This window comes from Salmo salar, chromosome ssa13, assembly GCF_905237065.1.
Source record: "Salmo salar chromosome ssa13, Ssal_v3.1, whole genome shotgun sequence".
Classification (NCBI taxonomy): Eukaryota; Metazoa; Chordata; class Actinopteri; order Salmoniformes; family Salmonidae; genus Salmo; species Salmo salar.
Window position 1 is genome coordinate 16,610,526 of NC_059454.1, and position 13,910 is coordinate 16,624,435.

The following is a 13,910-nucleotide window of genomic DNA, read 5'->3' on the forward strand; positions in this document are numbered from 1 at the left end:
ATATGGCTGCCCAGTAATGTCTCTTATCGATGGCGGTTATGATATTGTTTAGGACCTTGAGCGTGGCTGAGGTGCACCCATGACCAGCTCTGAAACCAGATTGCATAGCGGAGAAGGTACATTGAGATTCAAAATGGTCGGTAATCTGCTTGTTAACTTGGCTTTCATGCTGCAAGGAGGCATGAGAACTGCAGATGTGGCCATGGCAATAAATTGCAATGTCCGTACTGTGAGACGCCTAAGACAGTGGTAGAAGGATACAGGACGGACAGCTGATCGTCCTCGCAGTGCCAGACCACATGTAACAACACCTGCGGGACAGGTACAGGTTGGGAACAACAACTACCCGAGTTACATCAGGAACGCACAATCCGCACAATCCCTCCACAATCCCTCCACACTATCCCTCCATCAGTGCTCAGACTGTCCATAATAGGCTGAGAGTGGCTGGACTGAGGGCTTGTAGGCCTGTTGTAAGGCAGGTCCTCACCAGACATTACCAGCAACAACGTCGCCTATGGGCACAAACCCACCGTCGCTGGACCAGACAGGACTGGCAAAAAGTGCTCCTCACTGACGAGTCACGGTTTTGTCTCACCAGGGGTGATGGTCAGATTCGCGTTTATCATCGAAGGATTACACCGAGGCTTGTACTCTGGAGCGGGATTGATTTGGAGGTGGAGGGTCCATCATGGTCTGGGGCGGTGTGTCACAACATCATCGGACTGAGCTTGTTGTCATTGCAGGCAATCTCAACGCTGTGCATTACAGGGAAGACATCCTCCTCCCTCATGTGGTACACATCCTGCAGGCTCATCCTAACATGACCCTCCAGCATGACAATGCCACCAGCCATACTGCTCGTTCTGTGTGTGATTTCCTGCAAGACAGGATTGTCAGTGTTCTGCCATGGCCAGCGAAGAGCCCGGATCTCAATCCCATTGAGCACGTCTGGGACCTATTGGATTGGAGGGTGAGGGCTAGGGTCATTCCCCCCAGAAATGCCCGGGAACTTGCAGGTGCCTTGGTGTAAGACCGGGGTAACATCTCACAAGAACTGGCAAATCCATGAGGAGGAGATGCACTGCAGTACTTAATGCAGCTGGTGGCCACACCAGATACTGACCTTTACTTTTGATTTTGACCCCCCTTTGTTTAGGGACACATTATTCCATTTCTATTAGTCACATGTCTGTGGAACTTGTTCAGTTTATATCTCAGTTGTTGAATCAAATATTTACACATGTTAAGTTTTCTGAAAATAAACGCAGTTGACAGTGAGAGGACATTTCTTTTTTGCTGACTTCTAATGTTACCATGATGTTCTTTTACACATTGAGCAGTCAGTGTAGCATGTTAGCATGATGTGCTTTTACACATTGAGCAGTCAGTTAGTGTAGCATGTTAGTACGATGTAGTTTTACACATTGAACAGTCAGTTAGTGTAGCATGTTAGCATGTTAACATGATGTGCTTTTACACATTGAGCAGTCAGCGTAGCATGTTAGCATGTTAGCATTAGTGCTTTTACACATTGAGCAGTCAGTGTAGCATGTTAACATGTTAGCATAATGTGCTTTTACACATTGAGCAGTCAGTGTAGCATGTCAGCATGATGTGCTTTTACACATTGAGTAGTCAGTGTAGCATGTTAGCATGATGTGCTTTTACACATTGAGTAGTCAGTGTAGCATGTTAGCATGATGTGCTTTTACACATTGAGCAATCAGTGTAGCGTGTTAGCATGATGTGCTTTTACACATTGAGAAGTCAGCGTAGCATGTTAGCATGTTAGCAACTGGGTGGGACATTAGCAGCATATTGTATCTCAGTGGAGATCCACCTGGCTGCAGGGAAGGTCATGAGGTCACACTGCTGATCCGTTAAACACAGATGTACTGCCGGGGGAAACAATGGGGAGAGAGGGAGAGACAGGAGACTCATGGGGGAGACATACCTTTCTGTCGGGCCAGTTGTACTTGGCGAACACAGAGTCATAAGTATCAACTGCCCCATCGGTCACCAACATGATGGCCTGACTACACACACTGCCTCGACCTGTCTGGTTAAACTAAAAGGAGAGAGATGGAAAGAGAAACAGAGGGATGGAGAGGGATGGGGGAGAGAGAGAGATAGGGGGACATAGAGAGAGAAGGAGAGAAAGATTATTAGCGCAAATGTAGTAGTCTAATCCTTAGGAAGAGGACGACGGACGGAGACAGGGAGAGTAGAGTTCATCCACACATTAACAGTCTAACCCGTAGGAAGAGAGAACCCTAGTGATAGTGTTTCACAGTCCATTACCCACATTAGATTACACCCCTGTCTCAACTTAACCTCCTTTCCTAACGGCCAAATAACTACAGAGAGAGAGGGAGGGAGTGAGATAGACAGAGAGTGAAAGGTAGACAGAGACAAAGAGAGGGAGGGAGTGAGATAGACAGAGAGTGAAAGGTAGACAGAGACAAAGAGAAGGAGGGAGTGAGATAGACAGAGAGAGAGAGAGAGAGAGAGACAAAGAGAGAGATGGAGGGAGTGAGATAGAGAAAGAGGGAGGGAGGGAATGAGATAGAGGGAGGGGGTGAGATAGACAGAGAGAGGGAGGGAGTGATATCGACAGAGAGAGAGAGAGAGCGAGAGAGAGAGAGAGAGACAAAGAGAGAGACAGAGGGAGTGAGATAGACAGAGAAAGAGGGGGGGAGTGAGATAGACAGAGAGAGAAAGGTAGATAGACAAAGAGAGAGAGCGAGGGGGAAGAGAGAGAGCATTAGGAGAGCGAGGTTGAAAAGAGAGAGCATTAGGAGAGAGAGGGGGAAGAGAGTGCAATAAAGCCTTTTGAATTGAATTGAATAGACAGGGAGAGAAGGGAGAGATAGAGAGAGAGAGAGAAAGAGAGAGAGGGAGTGAGATAGACAGAGAGGGATTGAGGGAGGGAGGGAGATAGACAGAGAGAGAGAGGGAGAGAGTGGGATAGACAGAGAAAGAGGGGGGGAGTGAGATAGACAGAAAGAGAAAGGTAAACATAGACAGAGAGAGCGAGGGGGAAGAGAGAGCATTAGCAGAGAGGGGAAGAGACTGCAATAAGGCCTTTTGAATTGAATTGAATAGACAGAGAGAGAAAGAGAGAGATTGAGAGGGAGAGGAAGAGAGAGAGAGAGAGAGAGAGAGAGAGAGAGAGAGAGAGAGAGAGAAGAAAGACAGAGAGGGAGGGAGGGAGACAGAGAGAGAGAGAGAGAGAGAGAGGGAGAGAGAAACTGAGAGACAGAGAGAGAAAGGTAGACAGAGACAAAGAGAGAGGAAGGGAGTGAGATAGACAGAGAGAGAGAGGGGGAGGGAGTAAGATAGACACAAAAAGGTAGAGACAAAGAGAGAGAGAGCGAGGCGGAAGAGAGAGAGCATTAGGAGAGAGAGGGGGAAGAGAGTGCAATAAAGCCTTTTGAATTGAATTGAATAGACAGAGAGAGAGAGAGAGAGATTGAGAAAGAGAGAGAGAGAGAGAGAGAGAGACAAAGAGGGAGAGAGAGAGAGACATAGATAGACATAGAGAGAGAGACAATGAGGGAGAGAGAGACAGAAAGAAAGAGAGAGACAGAAAGAAAGAGAGAGATAGAGACAAAGATACAGAGAAAGACAGAGATAAAGAGAGACAGAGAGAGAGAGAGAGAGAGAGAGAGAGAGAGAGAGAGAGAGACTAAGTGACAGAGAGAGAGACAGAGATAAAGAGAGACAGAGAGAGAGAGAGAGAGAGAGAGAGAGAGAGAGAGACTAAGTGACAGAGAGAGAGAGATACATAGAGAGAGAGAGAGAGAGAGAGAGAGAGAGAGAGAGAGATAGAGAGATAGAGAGAGAGAGAGAGAAAGACAGAGATAAAGAGAGACAGAGACAGAGAGAGAGACAGAGAGAGAGAGACAGAGATAAAGAGAGACAGAGAGAGAGAGAGAGAGATACATAGAGAGAGAGAGAGAGAGAGATACATAGAGAGAGAGAGAGAGAGAGAGAGAAAGACAGAGATAAAGAGAGACAGAGACAGAGAGAGAGACAGAGAGAGAGAGAGAGAAAGACAGAGATAAAGAGAGACAGAGACAGAGAGAGAGACAGAGAGACAGAGAGAGAGAGAGAGAGAGAGAGAGAGAGAGAAAAGACAGAGATAAAGAGAGACAGAGACAGAGAGAGAGACAGAGAGAGAGAGAGAGAAAGACAGAGATAAAGAGAGACAGAGACAGAGAGAGAGACAGAGAGAGAGAGAGAGAAAGACAGAGATAGAGACAGAGAGAGAGACAGAGAGAGAGAGAGAGAGAGAGAGAGAGAGAGAGAGAGAGAGAGAGAGAGACAGAGACAGAGAGAGAGAGAGAGAGAGAAAGACAGAGATAAAGAGAGACAGAGACAGAGAGAGAGACAGAGAGAGAGAGAGAGAAAGACAGAGATAAAGAGAGACAGAGACAGAGAGAGAGACAGAGAGAGAGAGAGAGAAAGACAGAGATAAAGAGAGACAGAGACAGAGAGAGAGACAGAGAGAGAGAGAGAGAGAGAGAGAGAGAGAGGGAGAGGGAGAGAAAGACAGAGATAAAGAGAGACAGAGACAGAGAGAGAGACATAGAGAGAGAGAGAGAGGGAGAGGTATTGAGAGAACGCATGGCGGTTCAATTCATTACAATCCATTAGGTCTACTATATAGTACATTCGTTCCACAACACTAACCACTAACCACTAACCCCGCTATAATCAGACACACCCTGACATATCATCACTCTAATCATATCATCATAATGGAACTAATAATATGCATGGATATCATTTATATAACCCTTCTCTAGGTGCTCAAAGCACCACGTCTGATTGGGTCAAACTTACATCACACATTTTAATAACATTGTGTGTGTGTCTGTGTGTAATCAGGGTTCCAGCCACTGGATTGGGTCAAGCATTCTCTTGTTAACATGTGTCTGTTGATTAAGGTATTAATTGCAGTGTTTTAATTAACTCTGATCTGAATGCCCTTCTCCCTCTCTCAGCCTCTCTTCCCCTTTCACTCTCTCTTGCTGTCTGTCTGTAGTATAACATTGTTTGTATGTTTTTGTGTGTACTCGTGTGTGTGTGTGTGTACTCGTGTGTGTGTGTGTGTGTGTGTGTGTGTGTGTGTGTGTGTGTGTGTGTGTGTGTGTGTGTGAGTACTCACATCATTGAGGACCTCGAAGGCTTCAGTGAGACCTACGTCCAGCATGCCGATGCCTTTAGCTAACAGCTTATCCAGATTCATCCGGAAATGCTGCGCATAGAGATGGACAGAGAGCAAACAACTATCAGTGCTGATAGGATATTAATACAGAGAGAAACAGCTATCAGTGCTGAAAGGATATTAATACAGAGAGATAACAACTATCAGTGCTGAAAGGATATTAATACAGAGAGATAACAACTATCAGTGCTGAAAGGATATTAATACAGAGATAACAACTATCAGTGCTGAAAGGATATTAATACAGAGATAACAACTATCAGTGCTGAAAGGATATTAATACAGAGAGATAACAACTATCAGTGCTGAAAGGATATTAATACAGAGAGAAAACAACTATCAGTGCTGAAAGGATATTAATACAGAGAGAAAACAACTATCAGTGCTGAAAGGATATTAATACAGAGAGAAACAACTATCAGTGCTGAAAGGATATTAATACAGAGAGAAAACAACTATCAGTGCTGAAAGGATATTAATACAGAGAGAAAACAACTATCAGTGCTGAAATGATATTAATACAGAGAGAAATGACTATCAGTGCTGAAAGGATATTAATACAGAGAGAAAACAACTATCAGTGCTGAAAGGATATTAATACAGAGAGAAACAACTATCAGTGCTGAAAGGATATTAATACAGAGAGAAACAACTATGAGTGCTGAAAGGATATTAATACAGAGAGAAACAACTATCAGTGCTGAAAGAATATGAATACAGAGAGAAACAACTATCAGTGCTGAAAGAATATTAATACAGAGAGAAAACAACTATCAGTGCTGAAAGAATATTAATACAGAGAGTGAGATGGGGAGTAAAAGGAGAAGAAAGAAAATGGAAATGGAGGGATGGATGAAAAACATAAATTGAAGAAAGGATTGTGGACAGTAAGAAACAAAACATGTCACGAGAGTAGAGATTGTAATGCCAGTCTGTCAGACCTCTTTAACTTGGCAAGTACTCACAATAAACCAGTGAATTAACATTTACACACTGACATGTGACTTTAGTCCACAAAACGTGAACACAACCATGTTCACCTCCATGACCCACCTCCCAAGGCTACTCAGTTAAAGACCAATTCTTCTCCAGGCATTCTCCCCTGTGTGTGTGTGTGTGTGTGTGTGTGTGTGTGTGTGTGTGTGTGTGTGTGTGTGTGTGTGTGTGTGTGTGTGTGTGTGTGTGTGTGTGTGTGTGTGTGTCCGCTCACATAAATTTCTCTCAGAAAATGAATGGAGTTTAATGTTGTCAGCAACCCGGTGGCTGTCATCTGTTTGTCTCCTTATAAACTACAGCCTGGGGGCACTACCAACATTGGCCTCAATCTAAACACACACTCACACAAACAAACAAACACGTGCATGCACACACACACACACACACACACACACACACACACACACACACACACACACACACACACACACACACACACACACACACACACACACACACAAAACACAACCCTCTTCAAATCCCTTTCCACACCTCTCCAGATGTTCCTGTCCCTAAATCTCCATCTCCTCCCAGCTCTCTCTTCTTCTCTCTCCCCTCACCCACTCCTCAACCCTCTGTTCTTGTGGTGCTTCCTATCAGACAGGGGTAACAGATTCCCAGATGCAACGGGGAGGCACAACAACATAGACCATGTGAGAGCTTCTCCTTTGGGAGTCACAACAACATAGACCATGTGAGAGCTTCTCCTTTGGGAGGCACAACAACATAGACCATATGAGAGCTTCTCCTTTGGGAGTCACAACAACATAGACCATATGAGAGCTTCTCCTTTGGGAGGCACAACAACATAGACCATATGAGAGCTTCTCCTTTGGGAGTCACAACAACATAGACCATATGAGAGCTTCTCCTTTGGGAGTCACAACAACATAGACCATGTGAGAGCTTCTCCTTTGGGAGGCACAACAACATAGACCATATGAGAGCTTCTCCTTTGGGAGGCACAACAACATAGACCATATGAGAGCTTCTCCTTTGGGAGTCACAACAACATAGACCATATGCGAGCTTCTCCTTTGGGAGTCACAACAACATAGACCATGTGAGAGCTTCTCCTTTGGGAGGCACAACAACATAGACCATATGAGAGCTTCTCCTTTGGGAGTCACAACAACATAGACCATATGAGAGCTTCTCCTTTGGGAGGCACAACAACATAGACCATATGAGAGCTTCTCCTTTGGGAGTCACAACAACATAGACCATATGAGAGCTTCTCCTTTGGGAGGCACAACAACATAGACCATATGAGAGCTTCTCCTTTGGGAGGCACAACAACATAGACCATATGAGAGCTTCTCCTTTGGGAGTCACAACAACATAGACCATATGAGAGCTTCTCCTTTGGGAGTCACAACAACATAGACCATATGCGAGCTTCTCCTTTGGGAGTCACAACAACATAGACCATGTGAGAGCTTCTCCTTTGGGAGGCACAACAACATAGACCATATGAGAGCTTCTCCTTTGGGAGGCACAACAACATAGACCATATGAGAGCTTCTCCTTTGGGAGGCACAACAACATAGACCATATGAGAGCTTCTCCTTTGGGAGTCACAACAACATAGACCATATGCGAGCTTCTCCTTTGGGAGTCACAAACATCTCCCCATCAACACACACAAACAAGTACCTCAGCCCACCCAGTTTCAGAATACACCATTACCTGTTACCCGTCTTTTAAACAGAGATGTAAGTAATCCTATACCCGCCAGGTGATATGGAGTGAGTGCTCACTTTGTTGTGCACAAGGAAAAGGTTAATAGACTCTGCACACGTTTGTACCCTGAGGCCCAACCGACTCTACCTACTACAGTATGTGTGTGTGTGTGTGTGTGCGTGCGTGCATAAGCGTGTGTGTGTGTGTGTGCGTGCGTGCATAAGCGTGTGTGTGTGTGTGTGTGCGTGCGTGCGTGCGTGCGTGTGTGTTCAGCAGCAGTGGGTCTGATGATAGTAGGGTCTCATATCTCTCTGGGTCCACTCTGTTAGCATACAGACACCAGCGCAATTTTCCCTCACTCACAGCTCACTCAAAACTAACAACCTCTCGCTCATACTCTCTCACTCCCTCTCTCTCTCATTCTTTCGCTCCCTCTCTCGCTCCCTCTCTCTCTCCCTCTCTCACTCGCTCTCTCTCTCACTCTCTCTCTGAGGCAGATATACAGATATTACTCTCAGAGATGAAATGAGATGGCCATCAAACTCAAATAGAAACCATCTTCTGAACTTTCACTAGAATCCAAATATATTTAGTGAAGGTGGAAACAAAAAGATTTGTTCTGGTCTGACTATTCATTCATTTGACATTATTGCTTTCTTATCGACAAAGAATAAAGAGAGAGATCAGAGACAGATGACACAAAACAGAGGGAAGGGAGAGACAGAAACAGCGTGAGAGAGGGTAGGGAGAGACAGAAACAGCGTGAGAGAGGGTAGGGAGAGACAAAAACAGCGTGAGAGAGGGAAGGGATAGACAAAAACAGGGTTATGGTAAAATATACAGACCACAAATTCCAATTGGCTATACTTAAACTCTTTAACATCATCCTCAGCTCTGACATATTCCCCAATATTTGGAACCAAGGACTGATCACCCCAATCCACAAAAGTGTAGACAAATTTGACCACAATAACTATCAGGGGATATGCGTCAACAGCAATCTTGGGAAAATCCTCTGCATTATCAATAACAGCAGGCTCCTATATTTCCTCAATGAAAAAAATGTACTGAGCAAATGTCAAATTGCCTTTTTACCAAATTACCGTACGACAGACCACGTATTCACTCTGCACACCTTAACTGACAAACAAAGACTCCAAAACAAGGGCAAAGTCTTCTCATGCTTTTGACTCAATTTGGCATGAGGGTCTGCTATACATGAGGGTCTGCTATACAAATTGATGGAAAGTGGTGTTGGATGAAAAACATACGACATTATAAAATCCATGTACACAAACAACAAGTGTGTGGCTAATATTGGCAAAGAACACACACATTTCTTTCCACCGGGCTGTGGGGTGAGACAGGGATGCAGCTTAAGCCCCACCCTCTTCAACATATATATCAACGAATTGGAGAGTTCACTAGAACAGCCTGCAGCACCCGGCCTCAGCCTACTAGAATCTGAAGTCAAATGTTTACTGTTTGCTGATGATCTGGTGCTTCTGTCCCCAACCAAGTAGGGCCTACAGCAGCACCTAGATCTTCTGCACAGATTCTGTCAGACCTGGGCCCTGACAGTAAATCTCAGTAAAACAAAAATAATGTTGTTCCAAAAAAGGTCCAGTTGCCAGGACCACAAATACAAATTTCATCTAGACACCGTTGCCCTAGAACACACAAAGCACTATACCTACCTCGGCCTAAACATCAGCAACACAGGTAACTTCCACAAAGCTGTGAATGATCTAAGAGACAAGGCAAGAGGGACCTTCTACGCCATCAAAAGGAACATAAATGCAACATCCCAATTAGGATCTGGCTAAAATTACTTGAATCAGTTATAGAACCCATTGCCCTTTATGGTTGTCAGGTCTGGGATCTACTCACCAACCAAGAATTCACAAGATGGGAAAAACACCAAATTGAGACTCTGCATGCAGAATTATGCAAAAACATCCTCTGTGTACAACGTAACATACCAAATAATTAATGGAAAGCATAATTTGGATGACATCGGCTAATTATCAAAATCCAGAAAAGAGACATTAAATTCTACAACCTCCTACAGTGGGGGAAAAAGTATTTGATCCCCAGCTGATTTTGTACGTTTGCCCACTTACAAAGAAATGATCAGTCTATAATTTTAATAGTAGGTTTATTTGAACAGTGAGAGAAAGAATAACAACAAAAAAACCTTGTTGGCAATCACAGAGGTCAGACGTTCCTTGTAGTTGGCCATCAGGTTTGCACACATCTGATGAGGGATTTTGTCCCACTCCTCTTTCCAGATCTTCTCCAAGTCATTAAGGTTTTGAGGCTGACGTTTGGCAATTCGAACCTTCAGCTCCCTCCACAGATTTTCTATGGGATTAAGGTCTGGAGACTGGCTAGGCCACTCCAGGACCTTAATGTGCTTCTTCTTGAGCCACTCCTTTGTTGCCTTGGCCGTGTGTTTTGGGTCATTGTCATGCTGGAATACCCATCCACGACCCATTTTCAATGCCCTGGCTGAGGGAAGGAGGTTCTCACCCAAGATTTGATGGTACATGGCCCCGTCCTTTGATGCGGTGAAGTTGTCCTGTCCCCTTAGCAGAAAAACACCCCCAAAGCATAATGTTTCCACCTCCATGTTTGACGGGGGAGATGGTGTTCTTGGTGTCATAGGCTGCATTCCTCCTCCTCCAAACACGGCGAATTGAGTTGATGTCAAAGAGCTCCATTTTGGTCTCATCTGACCACAACACTTTCACCCAGTTGTCCTCTGAGTCATTCAGATATTCATTGGCAAACTTCAGACGGGCATGTATATGTATTCTTGAGCAGGGGGACCTTGCGGGCGCTGCAGGATTTCAGTCCTTCATGGCGTAGTGTGTTACCAATTGGTTTCTTGGTGACTATGGTCCCAGCTGCCTTGAGTTCATTGACAAGATCCTCCCGTGTAGTTCTGGGCTGATTCCTCACCTTTCTCATGATTATTGCAACTCCACGAGGTGAGATCTTGCATGGAGCCCCAGGCCGAGGGATATTGACAGTTCTTTTGTGTTTCGTCCATTTGCAATTAATCGCACCAAATGTTGTCACCTTCTCACCAAGCTGCTTGGCGATGGTCTTGTAGCCCAGTCCAGCCTTGTGTAGGTCTACAATCTTGTCCCTGACATCCTTGGAGAGCTCTTTGGTCTTGGCCATGGTGGAGAGTTTGGAATCTGACTGATTGATTGCTTCTGTGGACAGGTGTCTTTTTTTTACAGGTAACAAGCTAGTTAGGAGCACTCCCTTTAAGATTGTGCCCCTAATCTCAGCTCATTGCCTGTATAAAAGACACCTGGGAGCCAGAAATCTTTCTGATTGAGAGGGGGTCAAATACTTATTTCCCTCAATAAAATGCAAATAAATTTATAACACTTCTGACCTGCATTTTCTGGATATTTTTGTTGTTATTCTGTCTCTCACTGTTCAAATAAACCTACCATTATAATTATAGACTGATCCTTTCTTTGTCAGTGGGCAAACGTACAAAATCAGCAGGGGATCAAATACTTTTTTCCCCCACTGTAAAAGGAAGCGATTCCCAAACCGTCCATAACAAAGTCATCACCTACAGAGAGATGAACCTGGAGAAGTGTCCCCTAAGCAAGCTGGTCCTGGGGCTCTGTTCACGAACACAAACAGACCCCACAGAACCCCATGACAGAAACACAATCAGACCCAACCAAATCATGAGAAAACAAAAAGAGAATTACTTGACTGATCAGAAATAATTAACAGAGCAAACTGGAATACTATTTGGCCCTAAACAGAGAGTACACAATGGCAGAATACCTGACTACTGTGACTGACCCAAAATTAAGGGAAGATTTGACTATGTACAGACTCAGTGAGCATAGCCTTGCTATTGAGAGAGGCCGCCGTAGGCAGACCTGGCTCTTAAGAGAAGACAGGCTATGTGCACACTGCCCACAGAATGAGGTGGAAGCTGAGCTGCACTTGCTAACCTCCTGCCAAATGTATGACCATATTAGAGACACATACTTCCCTCTGATTACACAGACACAAAGAATTTGAAAACAAACCCAATTTTGATAAACTCCCATATCTATTAGGTGAAATACCACACAATCACTGCAGCAATATTTGTGACCTGTTACCACAAGAAAGGGGAAACCAGTGAAGACAAAACACCATTGTATATCCTGTTGGAGGTAGGGGGCAGTATTGACACGGCCGGATAAAAAACGTACCCGATTTAATCTGGTTACTACTCCTGCCCAGTAACTAGAATATGCATATACTTATTGGCTTTGGATATAATACACCCTAAAGTTTCTAAAACTGTTTGAATGGTGTCTGTGAGTATAACAGAACTCATATGGCAGGCAAAAACCTGAGAGGATTCTATATGGGAAGTGGCCTGTCTGACAAGTTGTTGGTCATCTGGGCTCTTTTTATTGAAGACTGAGGATCTTTGCTCTAACGTGACACTTTCTACGGCTGCCATAGGCTCTCAGAGCCCGGGAAAAAGCTGAACGATATCGAGGCAGCCTCTGGCTGAAACACTTTATCGCGTTTGGCAAGTGGCCGATCAGAGTACTATGGGCTCAGGCGTGTGCCCGAGTCGACCCCATGCTTTATTTTCTTTCATCTGTATACCTAAATGCAGATTCCCGGTCGAAATATTATCGCTTTTTTACGAGAAAAATGGCATAAAAGTGGATTTTAAACAGCGGTAGACATGCTTCGAAGTACGGTAATGGAATATTTAGATTTTTTTTGTCACGAAATGCGCCATGCTCGTAACCCTTATTTACCCTTTCGGATAGTGTCTTGAACGCACGAACAAAACGCCGCTATTTGGATATAACTATGGATTATTTGGGACCAAACCAACATTTGTTATTGAAGTAGAAGTCCTGGGAGTGCATTCTGACGAAGAACACCAAAGGTAATAACATTTTTCTTATAGTAAATCGGACTTTGGTGAGTGCTAAACTTGCTGGGTGTCTAAATAGCTAGCCCTGTGATGCCGGGCTATCTACTGAGAATATTGCAAAATGTGCTTTCACCGAAAAGCTATTTTAAAATCGGACATATCGAGTGCATAGAGGAGTTCTGTATCTATAATTCTTAAAATAATTGTTATGCTTTTTGTGAACGTTTATCGTGAGTAATTTAGTAAATTCACCGGAAGTTTGCGGGGGGTATGCTAGTTCTGAACGTCACATGCTAATGTAAAAAGCTGGTTTTTGATATAAATATGAACTTGATTGAACAAAACATGCATGTATTGTATAACATAATGTCCTAGGTGTGTCATCTGATGAAGATCATCAAAGGTTAGTGCTGCATTTAGCTGTCTTCTGGGTTTTTGTGACATTATATGCTAGCTTGAAAAATGGGTGTCTGATTATTTCTGGCTGGGTACTCTGCTGACATAATCTAATGTTTTGCTTTCGTTGTAAAGCCTTTTTGAAATCGGGCAGTGTGGTTAGATTAACGAGAGTCTTGTCTTTAAAATGGTGTAAAATAGTCATATGAAGTAATAGCATTTCTAAGGTATTTGAATAACGCCCCACAGGATTCCACTGGCTGTTACGTAGGTGGGACGATTTCGTCCCGCCGGCCCTAGAGAAGTTAAACAACCCATATTTATGTTTATTTATTTTCTCTTTTGTATTTTAACTATTTGCACATCATTACAACACTGCATTTAGCCATAAAATGACATCTGAAACTTTTGTAAGTGCAATGTTTACTGTTCATTTATGATTTGTTTCCCATGCCAATAAAGGCCCTTAAATTGAAATTGAGAGAGAAAGAGTGAGAGAGGGAAAGAGCGAGAGAGAGAAAGAGTGAGAGAGAGAAAGAGCAACAGCGGGAGAAAGAGAGAGAGAGACAGGAAGAAGCTTTTTGGGTGAAGCATCCCAGATATTCTAATGAGTTCTGTATCTTTGGGAGGAGATAAGACTAAACTAGTCGACTCAGAGACAGAAAGATA

At 43.9% G+C, this 13,910-nt stretch overlaps 1 protein-coding gene across 1 annotated transcript in view; it reads right to left on the minus strand.

Moving 5' to 3' along the window:
- The window catches only part of cacna2d3a (calcium channel, voltage-dependent, alpha 2/delta subunit 3a), a 328,563-nt gene that overhangs the window by 154,168 nt on the left and 160,485 nt on the right, over positions 1-13,910 (minus strand). The window contains exons 10-11 of the mRNA XM_045692990.1: positions 5,177-5,266; positions 1,958-2,071 (exon numbers count right to left, since the gene is read on the minus strand). Coding sequence (XP_045548946.1) covers positions 1,958-2,071; positions 5,177-5,266 — 204 coding nt within the window. The remainder of the gene's footprint in view (positions 1-1,957; positions 2,072-5,176; positions 5,267-13,910) is intronic.